The 27,128-nt window shown below is 42.9% G+C and overlaps 1 protein-coding gene across 2 annotated transcripts in view; it reads right to left on the bottom strand.

Annotated features, from left to right (window-relative positions):
- LOC138513783 (acyl-coenzyme A amino acid N-acyltransferase 1-like) overlaps positions 1–27,128 on the bottom strand; it is a 238,546-nt gene that overhangs the window by 145,889 nt on the left and 65,529 nt on the right. For both annotated transcript variants that reach the window (XM_069628878.1, XM_069628879.1), the window contains exon 2: positions 14,158–14,670. In XM_069628878.1, the coding sequence (XP_069484979.1) occupies positions 14,158–14,620 (463 nt within the window). In that variant the 5' untranslated portion in view covers positions 14,621–14,670. The remainder of the gene's footprint in view (positions 1–14,157; positions 14,671–27,128) is intronic.

Genomic DNA, 27,128 nt, shown 5'->3' with positions numbered 1-27,128 from the left:
CAGCAGTTTTTACATGTGAAGAAATTGCAAATCGCGGTAAAATTCGCGGATGCGTGTTCCGCGATTGCGGTAAAACTATAAGGGGTAGGAATGCGGTTCTAGGTGCGATTCAAAGCTAAGATTCTAAGCTTTCAAATAAAAGTTATTGCAAGTCTCTAGCCCAAACGGTTGCGGAGATATGAGCAATTTAGTAAAGGTCGTTTTTGGTTTTGTAAATTTTAAACGCACACTTTTTCAAAATGACAAATTTTACTAGAAATGACAGGTGACAGCTAGGAGGCAGTTCTACTTAGGTTAAATAGATTGAATTAGATGAATTTAAACTAAGAGATGTGTTCTGAGTTTTGCTAAGTACTCACAAGAGATTTTGAACAGGAAAGCGGCTTTGTCACGATCTGGTCAACAGTCTGGTCAGGTCTTTCCGGGTTCTGCTCACAGTGATTTGGGTCAGCTCTCTCTGCTGGTCTGGGTCTCTCTGGGTACAGCACTGCTTTCTCTCTGGTTCTCTTAGTTCTGGATAGATTGAAGTCTCTAGTTTGGCTTTCTGGAGGTTGATGGAGGTAAGTATGGATTTTTCCGGCAGAGCGTCCCGCTGCAGATGGATTTGGAAGGTGCCTCTCTGTCCTGTCTGTCTGCTTTTATGTGTTTAGAATGTGGGTGTGTTCTAGCATCACTGACCCTACCTCTCTCTCATTCGTCATTGGTCAAATTTTCATTCCTTACTTGATTGGGGGAATGAAATGAAGTGTCATCATGATGAGGTCTGTTTATGATACAGAGAACCCACCCCTGTCAACTTTATACACAATCTATATCTGACCTAAAAACATATTTGCACAGGTACACATTTGTTTAAAATTACATATACATGGTGTAGCTGAATTTAGCCATGTCTCTGTACAAATCTGCTTTTCCTAGGAGCTTGCATTCAAAAATGGCCACTTCTAGCACTTTTTCATGTGCTGCACAACATTGGATCTTCATTAAATTTCATACAACTGTTCCTCACATATCTACCCATATACCAATGCATTTTCGTTTGTCTAGCTGAAACAGGGAGTCTGTAATATTAATAAACAATGGGGTTTTACCCCAGAACATCACACAAATTCGAATTTGGCCTTGAATTAAAGGTACATTTTTTAAATTAAAGCTCTCAAAGTTATACATTTCTGTCATTTGATTACAAAGAGTTATCAGTGTTTTTGTAAAATATATATTTTCCTTTCAATTCAATCCTCAGAGTGTTGAGGTCCGCCTCCAAGACTTGGGTGGGTCAGTCCTCTGGGCAGGCAGGGCTTTGTTGACATTAAACAGACAAAATTAACATATTCCTTTCAGAGGAAAGGGTCCTTTGTGTGGTCTCTGGGAAGCTCCCAGCCAGTCTGCCTTCTATCAATCAAGAGGTCATGTGAGATTCTAACTCCTGGTGTGAAGCTCTTGAGGTGATAGGGTTTCCCAGGCTTCAGGCCTCTGGGAACAGCATGTGGCTAATTTTTAATTAAAATGCAGCCTTTGAAGTCAGCTGAGTCAAATCCCTTTGTCAGCAACTGCACTCAATTCTCCTGTCAGAGTTTAGACCGCCAGCGCCCCCTTGAGGATTTTGTTGGTACTGCATGCAATTTTGGGATTTTCTTGGATTAATGCATTCTAAACAGGAATGGTTCTTACATGGTAGTAAATCCTTGCTTAACATTGTTTTGATGGGGCTCCTTACAGTAAGATGGTTATGTGGAACCCCACAAAAAGGGTTGAATCTTTAAAGTGGTCCAATGAGTCACGATTTCAGCAACTTTTTGACATCAGTAACAGTGGATTTTGTTAACAAAGACCTTTCTTTACACTGGTGGGTGGCAAGTTAGGTAACCATTTTGGTGTGCGCACAACTGCGCAGCTCTCCTGGATTCTGGGATGAAATGATGGGCGGCGACAGCGCATCCCCATCTTTACCCACTCCAATTATTTATTTTTGTTCTGGGGCAAAATGATGGGCAGCGACAGCTTAATCCCCATATTTACCCCGTCTAATGATTCCACATGGGTCAAAACCCTCCACAGGGCCTAGGGCCTACAAGCAGTTGCCCAAGGATTGGGTTGGAATATGCTCTTTGGTGCTCAACCATGTTCCAGCATTACTGATTCCTCAGAGTGACCTGAACATTGGAGAATTTCCAAAAGTAGATGCCAATTTGAGAAAAAGAAGATTGTTTGAATTTCTCAATCGAACCAGAAGAGATAATTACTCCTCAGCCAAGTCAATAGAAGCATAGGACTCCATTCCTTATGAATAGAGGTTGATCATCAAGACTGCTTCAATATTTACAACTATATTCATGCCTGGGATCCAGACGATGGCCAAGGCAAAGTGGTCGCACATTATGAGATGGGAGCTTCTGCAGACAATCAACACCACCATGAAGGGATTCAATGCTATCAAGGAAGAGCTGAGGGCCAAATGACTAATGACCCTGCAGAACAGATATGTCCTTGACATGATCACAGCAATGGAAGGAGTTTGCGCCAAAATTGCGCCATCATGTTGCACATTCATACTTTCTCACGATGATGACAATGGGACCTTAACGTTGCTAACGAACCTGCATAACAAGATGGAAGATGAGACCGAGGACATTATGGATGACCGTTGGTTTGCTTCCATATTCTCATGGATTCCGCAGTGGACGGCAAACATTTTCAAGTTTCTTGGAGCAATATTTGTGATGGTGATGTTTGGATTCTGTGTAATGATTGCCTAATGCAAGAAGACGGCAAAGAAAGCAGTAGGAATGAAGATCATGATCAATGTCGAATCTGGGTTTGGACCAAATGAATTGACTGATGAAGATGTCAGAAAATACATAGAGGCCAGCATCGTAGCACCTGAAGAAACAAAGTTCCTGTATCAAAAGAATCATAAGAAATACATGGGATAATGGGTCTATTCTAATTTGAACGGACAGTGCATCTACACGACCTGGAGTGTAGATGAACATGTCAAATCAGCAAGCACCCTGAGGTGGATGATAAAGATCTGGACACCAAAGAAGCACATTTTCAAGAGAAAATATCAAAGATGTGGAGAAAATTGAGGAGGTGGTCAAGGACTCGACCAGAGGGGAGAATATAGAGGAGCAGTTACATGCCTCTGCAGGAAATCCTGCACCCCTCCTCCTATATGTTGGAAGCCTTAGATTGTGCTATGTTTAACACCAGCTGTTGTGACCATAACACAGCAAGTATTTGAAAGCATGTATCCTCTGACAAAACCCTATCAAATGTATTCCCAAGAGATGACAATTTGGTGGAGGAACTCCGTGAAGGGATATGAAAAAGTGTGAAAGAGAAGTCGGCGATGTCACAAGAGACGAGCGTGACGCCCTGAGGATACTGGTTGAAGAGAATGCATGGAAGTTAAGAATTGAGTAAACTTTCATATGCGAAAAGAAGATTGCACATGTGCGAAGCACTGCAGAAAATGCAAGCCGTTCAATAATTGTACAGATGGTGTAACACAAGAAGATTAAGTAATCTAAGAAGCTGGCTATGTGTGGTGAATAGACTGCAGGCAAAGCCGCCCTTGTATAGAAATTGAACATCGGTGTCATGAATTTAGTGAGCCAGGACCCACGGAGAAAAACTTCAGAGAACTGTGTTGCAGCAAAAAACAAGCTGAGATCGTGGAAACGAATGGCGAGGCTGTCTGGCCTGGTGTCAAAGCAGAAGCATCCAAGGTTGGTTATCTATTCTTGAAGGCCGTGAACGTTTGTAGCTTAATCATCCCTTGTTAAGGTGTAAAGAAAGAACACCAAGTGTGCCAAGTTTTATTAATTGAAGACATTTAAATGCTGCAAAATGGACCAAATCGTGGTCTCCTGTCTCGTGGGCCAAGGATGGAAATAGAGTTGAGCGTGGAGTTCAAAAACAACGATAGTGAGTGCTCGCACTCCCATATATTTCCATGACAAGAATACTGTGCAAGGCCAAGTTCAAAGACAATCTGCATGGCAGAAGACATGGGTTATGAGAGATGCTGGGCTAATGGGGTGGGGAGGTAAAGTCAAGTCCACCTTCTGGCACCTGGGTCTGAGTTTACGTGTTAAGTGAACTGAATGTTCCAGACATGGTACAAGCGTGCTAACCAATTATAGACGGCCGTATAACAAAGGGCCTTATAGTTTGAAGACCAAGGATAAACTGTACTTAATAGTGTTGAAGATTACATGTTTTAGAGATAGAGGCTGTTGAAGCCAGGTGGACCGAAGGACCATCGTACAATCGTCAATTGCACAGACCTCACCAATCTTCACGCCTACCTCTACTCACTAGTAAGCGCCTGCCTGCTAGGACATAATAAATTTGCCGAACCTAAATATTACTGCCCTATCCTGCTCCCTGCTGTTCGCCCTTATGAAGTTAAGGCAGCGGTCTGTGGCCGTGTCTCTGCTTTTACAGTATTGACATACCCCTTACAATGCCTTACAAGCCGTATTTCCATTTCCTCTTCACGTTCAAAACTGTAGGATTGTGGCATTACGGCGGTGTCTGCTGTGCTATCTTCTAACAGCGCTTATCTCGCCTCAATGTATCCACTTTATTAATTGTGCCTCACCACTGCTGCTCGGCCTGTACATCTAGGTTTCTCCTCACTTCTGCCACCAGATTACTGCTGGGCTCACTGCCGCGCTGCTGAACTTTGCTGCTCACCCTGCGCCACTAGATTACTGCTGTGCTCACAGCTGGGCTACTAAATTGTGCTGCTCGCCTTGCTTATTGTTTGCATACTCAGTTGGTGCATCTAGATGTCCCCTCGTCCCGATCTGCAACACCTGACCATTGCATGAGTCTCTGAACTCAGCTTAGCCTGAATTGTCTCCCATTGGGACTACTACCCAAGGATAGCCTACTGCGTCTGCTAAGTGCTCACACAACATACCACCCAGACTCTAAGCGACATATCACTCAGATAGCACTAATCCTATCATTCTGCCTACCTACTATCTGATCTCCTACGACCCAATAGGACTATAGCCTTGTGTTACCCTTCATATGACATACATGGCAACCCTTTGCAAAGTAACCTTAACTATGGCTACCTTCTTACCATTATTCAACACCATAGCACCCACCAGGTTCTTGCCCCCGCTCAAGCCTAACCTACGGTTGCCCAGTCCTAACCTTGAAACTGCCAACAGTGCCCACTGCCCCCTCACCCCAGCACAGTGGATCCACCTATACGCACCCCAGCCTACGCCTAATCAACCTTGCCCATTAAGCATCAGGAAAGCTAGATTAGGATCCCGCCTCAAACGTACAGGACTGGTCAACTTGCCCTGCACATCCCTCACAAAGCCTGAAACTTATGCCCACGCCACCATCAAACTTAACGCCAAACTCAACTATATTAACAAAAACCCACCATCACCTGCAGCGGGAACCTTAGCTATTGTGGCATTTAACCTTGAAGTACCAATCATCAAAGGAGCACTCATTAATGCAAGATCACTCATTGCTCATTACCAAGATATAGCTGATCTCACACTCACATCCAACCATCGTGACTTACTAGCGATAACCGAAACTTGGCTACAACCAGCTGCAGGACCATCTCTGTCTCTAGCTACCCCAGAAAACACCATCATCAGAGCAGACAGAGATACTTGTAGAGGCGGTGGAATGGCCTTCATAGCTAAAATCCAAATAGGCCTCAAAGAGAGCACCAAAAAACCCTTCCCTTCAGGTGAACTTCTCTCAGTCAAACTCCCGTTGTCAGCTTCTCGCACCCTCCTGTTACATCTCTTATACCAACCCCCCAGCCCAATATCCTCTTTTGAGGAAGACATCACTTTCCTCCTTACGCACAGCACCAAACCGAGTTCCCAAATTGTACTACTGGGAGACCTCAATTTAGGTCTACACGATGTGAATGACATCAATGCAACAGCCGTAGAGAATAAACTCTCACAGCTTGGTTTTGAACACCGCATTAGCGGCCCCACACACAATAAGGGAAAGAACCCTGAATTGGCTGGCAGACTTAAATTGCTCTACTACGATCCTTGCCAACTCGACCTGCACATGGTCAGACCACCACTGCATCTCCTTTACCATACAGGATAGCCTGTGCCCTAAATCAAGTGTCATCCTACCCCCAAAGGCCTTGTCTAGAAACAATCGCAACATCAACTACGTAACTCTGAAGCCATATGGAAAAAAAACACCCTCCGACCTAAACAAGGAAAAGTTCACAATTGCTGCTACCACCTACAAAGTAGCCATACTAAAAACCAAAAGAGAGACCTACAAAGATAGAATACAAAATGCTAAATCAGGCTCAAAAGAGCTTTTCACCATCCTCAGGGAGCTGGAGACACCGTTTCCATCCACAGTATCCTACATCAAAGATGCTTTTTGGTGTGACAACATCCAAAAAGCACCACTGGACAAAATAGCTCTGTTGCAATCCAAAATAGAAGCAAAAAAGCGTAGTCGGTCTTTGAGCATCAACCTCATGAAGTCTCATGACTCACAGCCCATACAGTGTCACCCTTTCCAATTCTCCCCAGTCACTACTAAGGAGGTAGAAGATATCATAGCCAGTCTACAATCTTCTAGATGTCAGGGGGATATCTGCCCAGCTCCGGTTATTATGGAAGGAGCTAAGGAACTTGCTAATTAAATCACATCCCTGATGAATGCATCCTTTTTAAACCTGCACAGTCACACATAATCCTAAGGAGGCATGGGTCATGCCTCTTCTCAAAAACGCAAACCTTGGTCCAAATACCCCAACCAACTACAGACCCATAACTACAGTACCATTCCTCCTGAAAATCTTGGATAGAGCGGCATACGTCCAAATTCAAAAACACCTAGAAGACAACAACCTACTAAGCTTTCGCCAATCAGATTCAGGCCAAGACATGGCACTGAAATGGCCCTCCTTGATCTAAAAATCCAAATGGATGAATCAAAAGATAAAAGGCAATCTGGCCATCCTCCTGCTGCCAGACCTATCAGCAGCTTTTGATTTAGTCGACCACAATATCCTCACCAAACATCTGACTACAGCAGCCTCTTTCTCCCCAAATGCCGCCTCCTGGATTCAATCCTTTTTAGCAAACAGCAGTATGAGGGTTTTTGCACCCATGGCATCTGCTGAACCAGTATCAATCTCTTGCGGAGTCCCACAGGGCTCCTGTGTCTCTCCCACCTTATACAATATCTTTAAGAAGCTCCTGTTCGATCACCTTAACAACTTTGGTGTCACCTACACTATGTATGCAGATGACACCCAAGTCCTCATCACCCTCACGGGCTGCTATGACAAAGATACCAAAATGTTGAAAGGAAATCTATCTTCACATTCAGACATGGATGGTAATCCATGGCCTTTGCCTAAATGATGATACGACAGGGCTACTCATCATAAGCTCACAATCTCTTCTAAACAAACTAGATACTCTATACAAACCCTTCAACATTGATGGGAACATCATCAAAGTCTCTAGCGAGGTCAAAACCTTAGGCATCTATCTTGAATCCACTCTTTCCCTCACCAGGCAAGTCAATGCAACGGCCTCAGCAACTGCATACACCACCAAGTTGATTAACACCTGCAAACCCTTTCTATCTACCAATAGCTGCACTGCTCTAGCCAAAGCTCTGATTTTATCCAAGCTTGACTATTGTAACACTTAGATCTGCCTTATCACACAAACCAACCACGTCTCAGCAATAAGACGGGACACACAGTGGCTCCCAGTGCGAGACAGAATCTCTCTCCAAACTTTAGTAATCACTCACAAATGCCTTTCCAACATGGCTCGAAAATACCTGGTCGACAAATTCATCAGGAACCAATTTACTAGGCCTACCAGATCAAATTACTTACACTGCCTCAACATTCCTAGATACAAATTACAAAAAGCTGGCGGGTCAATCTTCCCGGTGCTTGCAGCCAAGCTCTGAAACTCCTTGCCTAAAGCACTTAGAGCCGAACCTTCCTTCTGGACTGTCAGAAACAAAGGAAAAGGGTGGCTTTTCACCCAGGAAAACTAAAAATCACAGATCCCCACTGTTCTGCTTACCTGTACCGCTGGATTATGGGCCTTCACATATCACTATATATCTGTTTTGTTTTTGTAACCACTGCTCAAGTATAAACGCCCAGATACCCCAGTGTTAGGTGTGCTCTATAAATAAATAAACTAAACTAATAGGCATACGTTGTCCACCTGACAGTAGATAGCCAATCACAATCCCAGCCCTTATAGAAAGTATACTTAGATGTTCCCCTTGAACGTATCACAATCCCTCGTAGGTTTTCCTTATTTGCCACATAGTATGACATCACGTCTGATGTATTTTTTGCATATCAGGATGTTTTTATGAGAAATGCACTGAGAGCTCGAGCGAACGTCCGTTGATGTCCGTTGTAACTCCCTGTTTTACATAGTGGTTAATAAAACAGCACCTTTGCCATCTTCCTGGGTTGGTTTGATTATTTGGTGTCAGAGTTATTCTGCATCCCCATCCATTGCATGCACGATACCCAAAGTGATATATGCTCACTTCAGTACTGGGATGAGGAAGATACCTATCAAGAGCTGTGAGGGTCAGGCATGTCCCTTTAATTATGGTCAGGCAGGGTTGATTGAGCATCCACACCTGCAGCCTGTAAAGGTGTTGCAGGTGTATAAAGGGAGACAGAGAGCAAGAAAGAGAGCAGCAGGAGACCCTTGCGATGAGGCAGCAGTGGAGGGACCAGAGACAAGCCAGGATGGTGGCAATCATCCTGGAGGACTTGTAGGACCCGAAAACGAGTGGGCTGTGTGTTTTCCCCAGGTCTGGGAGCCTCCATCTGCAAGTGCGAGCAGCAGGAGCTACTTGCAATAATCCTGGGGCAGAGAGGATGCCGCCCGCATCCAGGAAACATCCTTGGAACCAGCGTGTAGAGAGAAACACACCGACTGGTGGGTTACCTGACTTGAGAAAACAAGAGGAAATCACGGGAACCACCAGGAAGACGTACAAAAGGCTGGTGAGTGTCGGGAGGGCATGTAAGCACTGGGCGCTCCTGTGGGATTGTAAGTGAACAACAGTCCATACATGTAAATCAATACATGCATACTGAACACCAAACTAAATGAACATTTTACTGTGGAGCAAATAAGTGCATATTAAATACCGAACTGAATGAGATCTTACAATTATGCAACATAAGTGCACATTGAACACTGAACTGAAAGTAAGCCATATTAAATGTATGTTGCACAACAATGTATCTTAAATCCTGAAGTTAAGTGCATCAAAGGCTAAAGGGAGCCACACAGTGAATTGTGATGAGTGACTGCTGTGCGGCAAGGCCACAGATTGGCAAGATGTGTGTAACTTGCAGTGACAGAACCACAAGGATAACAAAGAGATGCCAACGGAGTGCAAGACTACAAAAAAAGCCAAGAGGCCAACAAAAGGAACTAAGTGAAGGTGACTTGGAGCAGAAGAGCAAGTGCCAAGGAACCAGTGTGGGCTGAGGAGTCCAGGGATCATGGTTGCATGACCTGTGATGGGTGGACCGAGCGGTCTAACAACTGCGCCTAGACCAGTGAGCCCTGAATGGTGACAAATAAGGACACTGTGAAATAGCCCAATGAAACCACTGCAAATGAACTGGCAAGGTGAGCCAGAAGAAGGGTCGGGTTGACCTGCAGTTTTGTTAAGACTTTGAAAAGACTAACCAAGTATGAGTAATGACATTGAAGTTTTGGGGAAGGCTGCCCCGAGCTATAAAGGACTACACTTGCTGTCTTGGGAACAGAGCCTCAAGACACTTTTGTTTTGGATGGTGTTACTTGAAACTGGGGGTAAGGAACCCCAAGGATTGGTCCTGGACTGTATCAGCTTGAACTGGAGAAAAGTAAACTTTGAGACTTGTTCATGGAACTTTATTGTGCTTGGGGAAGGAGAGCTGAAAGAAAGCTCTGAGCTGGAAAAAGCCCAGAGTTTTGAGTTGAACACTATTTCCTTTAACTTTGACATCCCTACACACTTGTTAGCTTTAGTTGTGAGTGCAAGGATACGTTTTAGACAGTCAGACATTTAAGTTGAACTCTTTGACTCAGACTTTCCTTAGTTTTTTTCAGGTAGGGAAATCCCACCTTAGTACAGGGCAAGTTAGATCTTCATCCATCCTGACATTTAAGTTAATACATATTTTTTGTTTGAACTTTAAGAGTGTTGTTGTGTCTTCCTTCATGATGCCTTCACAATACCCGGGAGGGATGAAAAGCTCCATTTATTTATCAATGTCAGTGCCCTGGTAAAGATTATCTTGGGTTTCACATCTGGACAGCTCTTGAGGTCCTTGTCTAGATGTAGTAGATGCCAATGTTTCCTCAAAATGTTACACATTTGGTTAGTGTCCTTGCAGTATTTGGTAATACATTTAGTTGTATGTTGTTGTTGATACAAGATTGTTTTCTCTTTCCATCCCTAGTGCTTTTTATTGGCCTTTTTTTAATAAAGCCTGCTGAATATCCTCTCTGCACACATCTATTCGTAAGGAGGTTGCATTTCTTCTCAAACATATCCTGGTCTTCACAGTTACGCCGTGCTCTCACAAATTCCCCTGTTGGCATATTATTCATTACGGTCTTCCTGTGGCAGCTTGTGGCGTACAATGTGGAGTTCTCCTCTGTTTCTTTCCTATAAGCTCATGTTTTTAGACTTGTGCCATCTAGGTAGATACTAAAATCCATAAAGTCAATTTTGTTATCACTGTGACACGTAAATGTAATTCCAAAGTTGTTACTATTCAATGTGCCTACAAACGCTTCCAATTCATTGTGATTACCTTTCCATACCATAAAGATGTTGTTGTCTATATCTCTGCCATGTTATCACATGGTTCTCAAAGCTGTGGTCTGTATATACTTGTACATCTTCAAACTGACCCATGAATAGTTTGGCCAAGGCAGGTGTCTATTTGGCACCATGGCTAAACAAGGTGCAACTTGCACTTCAAATAAGGGACAGAGAAAACCAAATATATTTTTGGGAATATTAGGGATGAAGTAAATTAATTCCGTATGCAAAGGACATTTTTGCTAATATATTTTTTGGATCATTAGGGAGGAAATAAATCAATTTAGTGTACAGCAAAGGACATTTTTGTGAATAAAGGGTTCACAAATAAATTATTACGAACTAACGAGTGAAAAAGGACCAGCAATTTAATCACACAACAGAACATGAACAGGGTTTTGCTAAAACTAAGATGGCCACGGTAATGTGTGACGTCACACATTATGCGTGCAACATCATTGTGTACAAAAATATTTAATGAGCTTTGAAAATGGTGTCCATGGCTAAACAGCACGCGGAAACACCAATGAGGCATATTGTCCTGTGGTAAAATGGGGACAGGATTACACAGCAATTACAGAATACAGGGTATGTGAAAGAACGGCATTTATTCCCGGATTAGCAAATCAATGAGTTAAATTTAAAATAGCTTTCAAAATGTGAATAACTACTTCTTTTTGGTAATACTTAGGTAACACTGATAATGTATTAAGCAAACCAGCAAAGAGAAAAAGTTGACTTTTGCCAGGTTTGGGTTTTGGAATAAATAATGCTTCTTTGGTGTAAGGCAACAACTCCTGTAAATGCATTTAACAGAGCAGTACAGAAAACCACTCTAGAGAGAATCATACTGTGCTTTAAGTAATATCATATAAGATAATTAAATGCTTTTTGTGAATAAGGAAGAAACACATATCCTTCCATTGCAGGCAACAAGCCCACGTATATGTGCGCAGGAGAAATCTTGCGTAAATGCCAAGTACAATGATACAGCTAATAAGCGATTGCACGCTAGAAACACCACAATGGGTCACGTGGCTGAGTAGATACTCACGAATATGAAATGCACATAGACTAAAATATGAAGAGCCAAGGTGGCACAATGCAATGCATGTCAATAACTAGGTTGTTCTTAGTGATATGCAGCGTTGACAGACTCGAAGCACGTTTTGAGAATTAAGAAGATTCAAACGAGTAATGAGGAGTGATATTTAACCCATGGCATGCACATTAGAGAATACCACAAGGAGCATCACAGGAAAGGGAGAAGGGAATAGTTGTGAATGCACACTGCACAAATGAGAAAGAGACACAAAGGTATAACAATGAAATACATTGGCCCTCATTACGACCCTGGCGGAGATCCATGGTGCAATTTGCACCATGGACCATGGCGCTGAGCTGCCAACTCCGCCATGGGGGTTGGCGGACTTACCGCCCCATTCCGACCTTGGCGGGGCGGTAAGTCCCCAATCCCCATTTACCCTTCCCCATTCCCATTTTTGCCCCATAGGGTATAATGGGAGTGGGGAAGGCGTTAATTACGCCACCGTAAATTACGGTGGCGTAATTAACAACAAGTCCCGTAGCGCCATGGATTTTTCCGCCTGCAAAAAGCAGGCGTAAAAATCACCATGGCGCTACGGGAAGTCGTAATCTGGCGGAAAGGTACGCCATGCATTACGCTGGCGTAAACCCCTTTCCGCCAGGGTCGTAATGAGGGCCATTGTGTAGCAATACTCCATGTATAAATGATTGCGGTTCTCCCTTCTTGTCTCTCTTTCCTCAACAATCCTCCCATGCCTACCCAATGTTCCTGATTGTTTACACATATCATTTCTTTCTGTTATGTTCTGTCTATAATTTTCGCAAAATTGATACTTATTTTATGTATTTTTCATTTGTCCCTCATGGTGATGATCCTCCACCAATGGGGTGGATCTAATGTTGTGTTTGATTATGAACTTTGTTTTTCAATATCATGTAACTCAATACAAAATTTTGTATATTAATGTGTGAAAACAGTTCAGTCTTGAGAAAGACCGATGCACGGTCGAAACATGTGTCGACAATTGGGCACACAAGAATAATGTGACTAGTGGGTGCATAGGAACAAAATACGATTGCAATAAAATCACCAAGTGATCCAACACAAACGACTCGTCTTTGAATGCAATATATTAATCTAATCCAGGATCTCATGGGCTAGCGCCATAAATAGGTGCCAAAGCATTACATCATTTGTTTGTTTGCTTATTAATTCATAAAGCGCAGCAAACCCTTATGTATCTGGTCGCATTCCATTACAAGTAAGTTTCACATGGCATTAATGGTAAGTTTCACAATTATAGTTGCTTAGTTGGTAACAGACAGAGTGTATAGTTATCAGTTATCGATTTATGGGGGGAAATATATTCCAAGGATTAAATATGAAGATAGTGTGTGCATTATATAAAATCGTTGATAATGGTCAAACCAAGATGAGCTGCGACGTACTTTCCATCCTTCCCTTCTGTACTGCTCAGCATCCACGCATGCCCTGGTTCTAACTATCCCGGCAGCATACATTAGTGGCTTTGTTGTTGGACCGTTCTGCTTAGATTCTTGGGTGAGCAGACGCATTTTTAAACAACCATGTTTAATAAAGGATCATTACAAATAGAAAATAGGTTCTAAAGAAATAAATGAAATGTGATGAATTCCGTTGCTATTTAAAGGAAGTGCAACTTGAAGCTGGAATGTCAATGGCCGCACAGATTAAAAAAATAACTACATAATCAAGGTACAAAAACAGGAAAACAAATGTATATTCTGTACATGTGAAGTGAGAGCAGGTGGGAGGCTGGAGAGAGATGCCAGTTCAGTGAAATTCAATATGCACCCAAGTAAGGAATGTGGTTGCTGCAGCACCAGTGGCAAACATGTGTAGCATGGATGAATCAGGGAGAAGGACATGCAGGTGTTCACACCTGCTCCTACTAACATGTGGCAGCAAAGGACGCTCCTTAAACTAGATGTACAGGAGTGACCAGAACTCAAAATGATATAAATCATCTCACTTGACTGAAGTGGGCTCTGAAGGCAGATGTTTTGCCTACAGAGTTGCGCGCTGATGTTTACCCATGAGAAGATTATTCTTGGTGATAAAATAGGTATGTGTGTAATTAGGACTGCGACACATACAGTACATTCCTCTATGGTATCCAGACCTTTTAATATAAAGCATGAACTAATGAAGGCATGTACATGAACAATAGGACTGGTGACTTCAATTTTCACAAAACTCTCACTCACCTGGAGGGAGAAAGAGAGCTCCACGCACTCTGCCTTCCCTAATCTTTGTTCGCTCTATTCCAGGTTTCACAAACCACCTCTCCGTCACCTGGCTGGCCACTGGTTGAGCAGCAGGATCCGTTTTAAACAGAAGGAAGTCATACACATCCAGAGTAACCCGGAAGGGGCTTCCCATAACATCTCGCTTTATCAGCCTTTGGAAAGGCTTCACTGACCGAAGACTCCAAAACAGTCCCATAGGTAGCACTCCCTGGAAATCTCCTCCACTGGCCGCTGTTCTCTCCAGATCCACCTCGCCACTGCTGTCTGCCCGGTAGAAGGCCCTGGAATGGAATAAAATCCCACGCTCATCTGTCACGGAGGCTTGAATAGTCACCAGCTGAGTTGGCTTCAAACCAAAGACGCAGATTTTCACAGGCTCGTCTGCAAGGGAGACCACAGGGGTGACTATGATTTGGGCCATTGCTGGACAACTCCACAGTTTCTTTTTCTCTTGTTCTGGAAGTTATTACCCTTTGGAAAGAAGCACATAAAAAATAACATACATTACAGAATACAACTCCTTGATCTGCAGCAAAACAACATTACACATTGATATATTTATGGAACATATTTGTACATAATTGAACACCAGTGTGCAGCCCTTTACTCAGAGCATGAATAATCCATTTTGGGCCACCACCACTCCACAGAGAAACTACAATTTCCTGTACCTCCTTCAGAGGGTAGGATGCATTAATGCCATCAAGAAAACAGTTGATGGACCTACATGATGGATCTAAATGATGAAACAGTTGCTGAGGCCCTAATGCCAGATTGCTTTAGTTTGATCCCAGCTGTGAATGCACCTTAATAGGTACATTTACCCTAAACCCTTATTTAGAATGCTTCCATTTTTATATTTGAAAAGAAAAACCCAACACAAATATTCATGAAACAGACTAGTAAACTTCACGATGTTTTTTAATATTGTAATATTGACTGAATATTAACATAAATACATACATTCATTCATTCATTCTCAAATAAGAGCTGCTGATTGAGCAGCAGTGCAGCAAGAAAAACACATACAATCATTGAAAGCCTTTTAGACATGTGTCCTGTTGTTCTTGATGTTTCATGAATAGCTATGCAGACCTAGTTTACTAAATATGTATATATTACAGAGGTGAAGATAGTGCCTTATTCTTGGGATTAATATCATTTTTAGTCAGGAAGAACACTTTTTCAGAGGCTAAGAACTTTGGCAGTGTGCAAGCAACCTGCACACAATGTTCCCAAATTAGTCAGTCACCCTGAATGTTTTGGGAATGTTTGGTGCGTATCTATCCTTGAGGCAAAGGTTTTACAGGGGACCCCAACAACTGCACTCGCCATTTAATATCTGTTAAGAATATTTTCTCACTGTAACAGCTGGTCTGATTTACACCAAACAGATTATTGGTTAGAATGTTCTTCAAATTAAATTCACCTTTTAGTTTGGTGAAAATCTGTCCAGCAGAAAGAAAAAAAAAAAGATGTATTGACAGTTAGGTCTGACAACCTCTGTAGAATGATCATGTGCATTTTGTTAACAATGTGGGATTAGCCTTTGTGTGATGATTATCATCACACCCTGCATGACAGAGTCTAACCTCCATCTCACAGGTGGCTCTAAAGCCCACCTGAGGCAGCGACAGATTTTGTGGCTGGCAATAGTGCTGTACCCAATGCAAGGGTCACGATTGTGTTGGATCTCTGTGCAAGAGAATCCATTACCACTGAGCACCTGACAAGCTTACTAATGGACGTAATGGAAAGCAGTATTGTTGTGGGTCTACCTATAGCGCAGGGATCAGCAACCTTTGGCTCTACAGTTGTTTTGGACTACAAATACCACCAGTCATAGTCAGAATAGTCAATGGTGAGATATTATGGGAGTCGTAGTCCAAAACATCTAGCGAGCCGCAGGTTGCATACCCCTTGTGTGTATAATAAGCATTGCATGTTATGAATATATTCCCTACATGTTTTATCAGTAAACCAGCAAGTATTTATATTTCCAGTCTAGTGTCTATTAAACCCATAAATAAGAACATATTCAGAATGCTCTCATTCTCTTAATTATCATTTCAGTATGTTTATTCTCTTGAAGTGATAATTTAAGATCATTTAAAATAGTATAGTCAAACAATACACAGTTGACAATATTAGCAATAAACAATTGAATAGAATCCCAGCATCCCACTATAGTATTAACTTCTAAAATGTTAAAGCAACCTACAACCAAATAGAAATGTGTGGCTACCTGGACACCCTCTGATCTCGGGCCCAGGCCCCTCCCCCCGCCAGCGTCACACACAGGCACTGCCCACCTGGCAACCTCGTTTCACCTCTCGTCGCGCCTTGAAACACTTGTGTATAGGCGTGTTATAAATGCCATATCATATCATTGACACGAGACGTGCTTTGGCGTTGTGAAATGGGCGGTACGCGTCTAGTGATGTCAGGCTCAGGGGCGGGGGATATGATTTAGTGCCGCAAACGCAGGTCACCCAGGCGATGCGGCAAGTGATAAAATTATCACAAGATGGCCACGCCCTGCTGCCTGATTTTGCTTGTGTTCATGAGAGGAAAACTCGGGTAAGGTGCATATGAAATGTTTGTACGATCGATCGAATTATGGTTAAAAGCACATGGCCGAACCATAGGGACAATAATATTTCTCACTGAACCATTCCTTTAACTAAGGAAAACATAAATGCAATCCAAAGCCATGTGTTAAAAAATGTATGTCAAACATGATATATTCCACTGCCAGTATTCCTCTCTTCAATCCACTTTGCTTTGATGGATCCACTTATCCTGGCCGGAGAAATATGAGGAGCAGCAGAGGCTGGTACTGGGCACTGTGCCGGAACCTGCGTTCCACCATTCCAGGGAGAGTTGAAAGGCTTACCTAAATGAGTGCATCATGTTCTCTCTTTCTACATGTAACCACAGAAAAGAAAAAAATATATACTGCAAAATCGGTTCAAATGACTTATTTTAGCAGACAATATTAAAACAGACAAGACATTAGAATTAAGAAAAATCGTCAAAGTGACAGGTTTTAGGGCCATGCACAGATTTACTGATTCAAGGTGAAGGCAGTCCCCTCCTGTTCACACTGTACACTTCTGGTCTTAAGGAACTTATCTCCTAATTTGGGTTCTGGTACCAATTCTTCGTAGATTACACCCATATCTTTATCTCCTTTCCTGAACTCTCCAATGACCCATCTACCAAAATCATTGACTGTCTCTCGGCCATTAAATACTGGATGGCCTCACAGTCTTTTACGTTGAACTCCTTCAAACCAAAGGTGCTTTTGTTTCCTGCCATATCCTCTCTATATCTTCTCCTCCCCTGTTATCCAGTTCCCACCTGCTACTCTTCCCTACTTGTCTTCAGCTAGAAAGCTTGGTGTCCTCTACGACCCATCACACAAGTTCTCTACCTTCCTCTCTAAAACAGCAATGGTGGCTTGCATCAACCTCCAAAATTTCAGGAAAATCAGTCACCTTCTTCCTTTCAAAGCTGCCAGGCATCTCCCAACCACTCTTGTCTTCTCTAAATGGAACTTCTGTGCCAATATCCTCTTTGCTCTTTTAAACTATACATCCTGTCCCATTGACAAGATTATTAACTTTGCTACCAGGACTCTTTGTGCTCTCTCTCTGCACCCCTACTTCCTCCTATCGCCAGCAGGTTGGCTGGCTAACTATGCATAACCGTGCCAAATTCAAATGTCTTCTACTTATGAATAAATACATTCACAGTAAGGCCCTGCCATATCTATCCTCTGCTATCAACCCCCACAAACTCTCTTGCAGCTTTCGCTCAGCCTCCTGCACCACCCTTGTGGCACCTTACCTACCCTGTGCTTCCTCTTGCTTCTGCTCTTTCACTTTTCTTGCTCTGCTCACTTGGAGGTCCCTCCCCTCAGCAAGTCAAAACCATGTCAACATCAATGTACTCAAAAGAAAATTGAAAGCCCACCTCCTCCCTTCTGAGCTATCCTCTTGATTCACCTTTACAGCCTTACTACAAACACATTCCCTCATCGCTAACTGCACTCTTCCCGCTCTTTAACACACCACACTAGCACTTAATCGTTTGAGGTCACAGCTCATGCTTAGTTGGCTAGACTGCCTACCTGTTGACACTTACTAGTTGTATGTTTGTCCAACGTATTGTTCCCGGTACCTGTCCAGTATACCCCTTCTCAAACCCGGTCATCATGCCACTAGAACTGTTCCCATTATGAGACGCTCACTGTCTCTCATTTATCTGCTATATTAGCTTTTGTACGCTCCATTTTGAAGTCATGAGCTTGTTTCCCTGTATGCATGTATGCAAATACATTTAAAAAAACAAAAAAAAGACCTATGTCAGAATCAAGAATAACACAAACTCAGGCAAAGATGCCACGGTTACCACAGGTGATAACTGTAATTCCCTTTAATGGAATTAGCACCACTCATACCTCCACACTTGTAATATGGTCCATTTTACCTTCTCTCCTTTTGACATGGTGTTATTTATGCCAGAAACGTACATCAGAATTTCTCTTGGAAAGTTGCAACGTACTTTCTTTCTCTTTGGGGGGCTCTTCAAATCATGGATATTCCAGGATACAATAGTCATTAGCATACCCATCCTACTTCACTTTTCATTAATACAATATGCCGTATTAGGTACAAGCAGCATCCTACTATTAACACGTTCTCACATGGCCACCCAGTCTATATGCACAAAATAAATAATTATGCAGCTACTCCACTAGATCTGTATTAACAATGTCCTACTTCCTCCTCTCATTAACCATGAGAAGAATATCATGAAGGATAACACACAAACAAATGGGTGGAATAAAGTCATGTCCTTTAAAGCTGGCACCCACCAATTCCAAACAATTAGTAAAACTATTATACACCATTGCCAATAACGATTTAAACTGTACTCCACCAAAGTAATGCCATTTACCACACCCTACACCGTTAAATACTCCCACATACACTTACAACATGCCCCCATTAAACTCTCCCAGCAAATAATCATCACCAAAAAGTACCAAATAGTGCACAATAGAAAACCACTAAACAAAACCAGTCCACATCCCAGCTACTAGAGCAACATCACATGTCACATCATCCCAGCCACAGGCAATCAATTGCAAGAACCTCTATGAGCCCTGGACTGAACAGATATAGGCCATTCACAAACAAGAATTTGTGGCAGACCTCAGCGGGGCCCAAACCAGCAGGATCCGGCACAACCTGCTGTGAGCAAGCAACCCCTCACCCCAGCACGGGCCTCACCACATTCTCTCTCCAGCCTCAGAAATTTGCCATTATGATGAACTTTCTTTCCTTCAGTCTTTCAGCAGTAGTGTTAAACGTACCAGAAACGACAAACGCCAGCAACACTTGGATATGGATAACGGTGTAGTTTTAAATTTCAGAAAGAACATGTGGAACAAACGGACCAATCCTGCCAGTCCACAATTATGACCTCATGTCCAGTACATTGCCCATGCTATACATTTGCTATTATTTCAGCCAATGAGAAATGATTTAGTTTGTCCTCATAGCTTACTACTAATAGTTTGTTTTTAATGACAGACCTGCAGGCTCAGGGGCCCCTCTTTGGGAATCCCATTCCGAAACATATAGACACGTTCATGGAAATGTGCAGCACCATGGAGAAGACATAGGGCACCATTAGAAGATTCTTCCCCACTAGACTTTGAGGAGGCTTCGTCCTCGGTAGAAACCACTCATCTGGTCACTTTCAGGGAAATCGAAGGTTCGGATGGTTTGCAGTACTGGGAGTGTCTTAAACAGGACACCTTATTCCCTTGTAGATGTGTGGCAGTTAATGACCTTGCTGAAGGTACACTACCGGGCTACCTGTCATTACATCAAGTGAGCAATCAGCAGGTCATTTATCCCCTTGTGGGCCTGGTTATTGACACCTGGATTTCAATAGGGCACACTTCCAAGCTAAGCTCTTGCCACCACCTATCAAGCTCTCAGAGGAGGAGATCCTGCTAGAGAAAAAAGTGGTGATAACCCAGAGAAAGGTGCTAGATCTTTATTTGTGTCTTGTGCACTGGTAAGTGAAGATTTGACTTGGTTATACAACTCAAATGTCTGAATGAGTTCTAGTATACTGTAATTTCAAGATGTAGGGTACCCACATTCTCATTGACTTTCTAAGGGAAGTTGAGTGACTAGTGAGTCTCAACCTAAAAGAAGCCTACCTTGCCATTCTGATATTCAATGCTCAATGTTGGTTCCTCCAGTTCAGATGGAGAGTCCGAGTGTGGGAGTTCATGTGCCTTCTCTTTATACTGAGGTCCGCTCCATGGTTCTTCACCAAACTGCTGAAGCCAGATGGGTGGCACTCAGAGAGAAGAGAATCAGAATGATGATTGTTCTGGATGACATGATCTACATGTCCCAAGATGCCCCTGCCTGATGGAACAGTTGACACTGGTGACAACACTGCTTTGAATTCAGTGTCTTGATAGTTTGTTGGGAAAAGTGACCCTCTCAAACAATGTTAACCGTGGACATTACGGTAGCCATGTTGGAGCTTCTGTCAACAAAAGTGGAAATGATAAAATTAGAGCTGAAAGTAGCCCTCAGGAAAAGCCATGCGTTCTGCCAGGAAACTGATTAGGGTCATGCAGCATTGGGCCTCCCTTATACGGGTCATTGTACCAAGTCCTTTCCACTACAGGGCTCCTACTATGCTGAAAACCGGTCACATACAGTGAGGTTTGGTTATGGCATAGCATCAGGTGGTGCCACTAAACTCTCAGACACCCATGGAGCTGCACAGTTGGCTAGAAAATATGGAGACTTGGAACGGCCAAGTGATTTTTGGTTAAAACCCAGACATTCTGCTTGAGTCGGGTGCCAGAAAAACTTCTATTTCTATTTAATTATTTAGCAAAGAGCAAGCTACTCTCCACAATGCATCATGTGTTCAATGTTTCAATTTGTATCTCAATTAAATTAGCATAGCTCCCCTAATAAGAGTTTATCCAGGATATAGAAAGGTTTTCAAAGCTTTCCACAATTTCAGATGGTTGTCAATCTTCGAGATGTTAATATGAACATAATTCCACCGTAAAGAAGCTTAATGTGAAAATCAGGGCTTGCCCCAGCATACATAATGGTATTTGAGAAGGAATATCTACATACGATTTATAGTGAATAAAAAAACTGTGTGGGTGCCCATTTACTCAAGTGGTTGGTGGGCAAAATAAAGGAAATTAGAAAGAAAGTCTAGCGCATGAGATCAGCACACACTTAATTTGAAAATGTAGTAAATCCTATTTCATTAGAGCATTAAGTAACTTAATATGTGATGCATACATTTGCTATGTAATCATCTTCATACAACACAGTGTATTGAATAGTTTAAGTCTAAAACACAAATGCGAATATATTGACTAATTACAAAAGACAATCACGAATGACACAAACTAATCAATCATGGATATACAACATACTCATATTGTACAATATTACATTGCATTAAATAACACACATGATACTAAACCATGACAACTATGCGGCCGGTGTAGCAGGTAATTGTATTGACTTGACAATGCCAACAATAGAGACGGATACATTTTGAACTGTCCGATAGGGCCTCCATTTTATAACTGGGACCATAGGAATGTGGACATGGTGCACTAGATTGGCATCATGGAAACCAGAACAGTTCCGTCAATCTGTCACAATGTTTACAGTTCTTTTGAAGACAAATATATTTGGCAATACGATACCATTGTAATTGTTTATTTGTAAAGCACTTATGCACAAGTGAAGTGCTTCAAAGCGCTTCAAGGCAGAAAGGGAAGAACGGAATATCAACATCAATCTTATGCCTTGAAGATGCTAAATGATCTAACAGCAATAACTAGCATGGGGGTAGGTGGGACATAACAAAAAAAAACGTTGGTCGACCTATGGGAGGGGAGCGAGCTGGGGAGGGGAGATAGAGGGGGACATAACAGACAAACATGTTAAGCCTAGTGCAGCAAGGTTGTGCAAGTGCGCATACAGAAGTGTGAGGAAGGGGGGGCAAATGCGCTCAGTCCAGCAAGGCCCATGATTAAGTGCAGAGCGGATGCCACTCTCATGGAATGTATTCCGAGTGCAGTAGTTTGAGGCAGAGTGAGGAGGCAAATGCAGGACTGGCAGGGGGTGGGGGAAGGGCCTGGGTCCTGTGAGGCTCTGGAGATGCACCAGGTGACCAGTCAGCTGAGTGAGCAAGTTGGGAATGAGAATGAAGGAGGTAAACAGGAGAGAGGAGGAAGGAGGTTAGCAAGGGAGAGGGAGAGGGGAAGAGGAAAGTCTTGAGGAGTTTCTGGAACTTAAGGAGGTCCGGCTCAAGACGGAGAGAGGCAGGTAGGCTGTTCCAGAGGGAGGCACCTGCAGAGGACAAGGATCTACCCCCGAATCTCTGTTTGGAAAAATGGCTCACCTTGCTTGAGGGTCTGGGCAGATAAGTTGAAGAGGTCGAAGAGCAGAGGTAGAAGATTGAGAAAGAGACTGTTGCAGTAGTCCAGTCTGGAGAGAACCAGGGCTCTGGAGACAGTGAGCCTCTGGGGGAAGGTGAGAAAGGGTAGAATATCCCTGAGGAGGTGAAGCTGGTAGTGGGACTATTTAGACATGTCCAAGATGTGGGAAGAGAAGGAGAGAGTAGAGTCAAAGATGACCCCCGGTTTTTGCCTGACTAGTGGGTGAGTGAGCAGGACCAATGGTGGTCAGCCAGAGTGAAAGTGGGAAAACAGGAGCAGGGGTCCCAATGAGGACGATCTCTGTCTTACTGGCATTAAGGCAGAGATCATTAGCAACATACAAGGACAGAACTGCGGACAGACAGTCAGGGATGAGCGAGGAGGAGGAAGAGGCCAAGGGGAGCCTGAAAGAGAGCTGTGTGTCATCTGCATAACACTGAAAGTTGGAGGTGCAGGCAGAAATAATGTGGGCCAAATGGGCCATTTAGACATTGAAAAACCAGGGGCATAAGTTAGGTCCCTGGGGGAAACCACAAGTAGAGAGAGGGGTAGCAGAGAGAAAGGAACCGAGTTCTACCTGGGAAGGACGTCAGAAAGAAAGGATGATAGGCACGCCAGGGCTTGATCAGTTATGTCCAGGGTCTCATGCAGTCGGGAGATCGGGAGGTTGTGGTTCACCATATCGAAAGCAGAGGAGAGGTCAAGAAGAATGAGGACAGAGGGAGAGATAGAGTCAAGGTTTGAGAGCAGGTCTTCACAGGTGTTCAGAAGAGCAGTTTCCTTGCCTCTGAATGCTCTAAAGACAGACGGATGGTCACGGAGACAACAAACAGATTCAGTGTAGAGGGTAAGCTGAGAGGTAGCCAACTTCTCTAGGAGTTTGCCCAGGAAAGGAGTGATGGAGATCGATCAATAGTTATCTGGAATAGTAGGGTTAGCAGAGGGTTTTTTGAGCAGAGGGTTCTGAAGTTCTCAAGAGAGTGCTTGAGAGAAGTGGGGAAGACTCCAGTAGCGAAGGAGAGGTTGCAGAGGTCTAACAAGGCTGGAGCAAGAGAGTCAATGTTGTCCTTAATGGTTTTGGAGGGGCAAAGGTCCACCTGTTTGGAAGAAGCTTTCATAGACTGGACTTTTCTGGAGCTCTCCTCAGGTGTGACAGGGTAGAGGGAGGTCAGAAGGTGGGGTGATGAGGGTGGCCGAGGTGGGCCCAGGAGATGATTGTGCACAAGTGGGTGCAAAGGAGAGAGACAACATGATTTCCTGTGTTTTGGTGGTGAAGTGTGCAGCCAGGGCCTGGGTGGGTGCGGTAGAGGAAGAGGCTTCAGTCGGATTGGCCAATTCCTTACAGACTTTGAAAAGTTTGGCCGTGTTGTTTGATGCCGCAGAGATGCAGGCTTGAATATGGACTCTTTCCTTGGACTGGATGCAGAGTCTATATTGTATTGTCTATGTGATGAAATGTATAGAATGTTTAGCTGCTTGAATATTTTAAATGCTTTTAGACATTATGACAATGTGATTATTACTATATGCATTTGGGAGTTTTAGAATATTGTGATTAATTAAACGGGGTTGGTCTGTTAGGTATTAAATGGTTGCATTGCCAAATCGCCTTAAGTAATAAATGTAACCAAAAAAAGAAAAAACAATGGAATTTCCACTCCTGCCCTAACTAAGTCTAATATATCCTGGGTGTAATGGTGCTATGTGGGCATAATGGAACCTGGCGCTGCTATCCTAATGGAGTATAATGCAATCTGTTACTACTTCTTTGAAACCTGGGCATAATGGAACTTGGCACTGCCGTGCACAGTTCCCACATCATTGACAATGGTGTGAATAACTTGGTATTGATGGCAATGTCATGAGTAACTGAGTGTTTGATGGTAATGCATGCCAATTGTGTAAGTACCTAGCTATATTGATAACAAAACCTGAAAATTATATGACACCCGATTCACAGAGTGTTTCCCTATGGGTTTGCACCATTATAAAATGCTTCAGTGAATCGGGACCTTGGATGGCAACACTTGGTTTTTGGTAGCAATAGTTGCATGCGATGCGAGTATTAGAACATATCATGGCAATACATGACAAATAATCATACTCCTGGGGTGTATGATGGCAATGCCTGGCAAGGGTTTTGAGTACCTGAAGAGATGATGCCAGTGCCTCACCGTGTGAAACTTGCATTATACATATGTCCTCCACAACAACAATATGCTGCAAAGGGCATCAATGCCCAACATTATCACCACAGTGTTTACATGATCCCTCTAGCTCACTTCCTCAATAGTTACAAGACGGGTCATCACATGTATGCTGACAATGCTTAGCTGCACCTCAAACTACATGAAAGCTTGGGTGACAATTGGTAGATGACTGCATAATATTGCACATCAAGGAATGGACCACAAATCACATCTGCCTCATCACCTCTAAAACAGATGCATTGTTAATTGGCTCAAAACAGCTATTTTCTAGCTCCATTCCCTTCAGCTGGTCACCAAGCTTAGACTCGACTTTTGCTCCACAACTGAAGAGTTGCAACTTTGAAAGCATTTTCAGTCAACAATTTAATGTGTACCTCAAGTGAATGCAGTAGTAGCATGCCCACATGACCACCAACAACGTCTTCAAGGAATCCTCTCTGTAATACATACAACTTGTAAAATCATCCAGATGTTTAAGTCATCTTGATGTAACTCAATGATTGCAATGGAGTCTGTGTTGGGCTTCCAAACAGCACAATACACAAGCATCATTGTTTCCAAAAATCACACAACATGCCTTGTCTTTAGCTTAAAACATACAGACCACACCACATCAACATTTAAGTCCTTGCATGCATTAGCAGATGTATAGCAAAGCATCAAGTCCAACCTTCCAACCTTCTTTGCCTGGTCCATAAAGACTTCTATGGACCAGCACCTGTATACGTCTATAATTGGTTTCCTCAGTAGCAGCCATCTAAATGCTTATGGATGTATTCACAAAGTATGCTGGTAAGTAGCACACACCTAAATAAACATGTTGGGGGTAGATCCCTACATTAACAATCCTAAAACCTTTAATGTTCTCTCTCCCACCCCTCACCCTAGAGCAAGACCAACTCAAGTTCTGAAGACTAGTAAAGACCTATCGCTTTAGATGTGCCCTTTGCTCTGGTCTAGGTTCATCGTCAGTCTCTCTGATCTGTATTATCTTATTCACCTGCTTAAGCAGGTGTACTGGCCCCTTGTGCACTACCCCCTTCACTTTGGTCTTAGAAGCAGCATCTGGTGCAAAACCACATGATTAAAAAAACTCATAATAAAATAAACATACAAATAGAATGAATGGCCAGACAATGCATATACACCAGTAAAAAGTATTGGCTGCATCAATATCACCATCAGTGCAATGTGCACCAATGTATTTACCACACTTTCTGTGAACAGCGTCTTTCTGTTACTCCAGAATATTCTTACTTCAAGACTTCCTGCTGTAAACTCACAAAGCCACTGTAATATACGCAATCCACATTTCCATTTTATTCATGCTCCTGAATTGTGGTAAAATCCTACGCAGGTTAGTGGGGGGGGGTGCAAAGGCTTCTATGCACTACATGCAGAACTCTACCACAACTTGGCTCAAGGGATTTTAAATTATACAAGTAAACAGTCAAATAAGATAGTCTAGTTCCTCATTTTTCTTGGGTTGAACGGGCTGGGGCACGCTATACTCTCCAGGGAAGGAGGACATTAGTGGTAACTTCTAAACATCACTAGCTATACAAATGCAGTCTTTAGTACGAAATGTATAGTATAATTAAAGTCTTAACACCCATCCCTGCAGGGGAAATACATAGTAAATACAGGCTGATTAGCTATCACCGGCAGTCTGGTTAACTGGGAATTGTATTGTCATAGAGGAAAAAAAGCAATTGATATAAAAAAAAACCATAAAAATAGTCTTTTAAACTATCTTTGGCAAGGGTAGGGAATCAAGACAGAGCCTGAGGTAGTGCTATGGGGTTCAGGTTACATAACATGTCTTGGAATAAAACATACTCCAAAAGTTCTCAACCATAGTCTATTGTTGATAGCTTGACAGCATCGAGACAGTCTTCAGTATAATTTGCTCCTCGATTACTGCAGTGTGAGTCTTCTCACTGAATAGTAAAATGGCTCAACTTTGCTTTGGCACACAGGTGGTGTCTGCGAGCCAAGAGACTCAATAGTCTTGATGTATGGCATGAGAGTTGGTAAGGGCAGATTGCAACGCTCAATGTTGTAATGTAATGTAAGGTAATGTAATGTAAAGTTGTAAAGTGGTCTTATATGCCACTCTTCGGGCAATACATTTGACCTCGCTGTGCATTGCTCTGTAAGAAAGGAGGGCAGGGTGTGTTAGTCGGATAGTGGGAAGG

The sequence above is a fragment of the Ambystoma mexicanum genome, chromosome 12 (assembly GCF_040938575.1).
Source record: "Ambystoma mexicanum isolate Mex_15411 chromosome 12, UKY_AmexF1_1, whole genome shotgun sequence".
Classification (NCBI taxonomy): domain Eukaryota; kingdom Metazoa; phylum Chordata; class Amphibia; order Caudata; family Ambystomatidae; genus Ambystoma; species Ambystoma mexicanum.
Note: the sequence above shows the minus strand (reverse complement) of the source record. Positions and strands in the feature narration are given on the sequence as shown.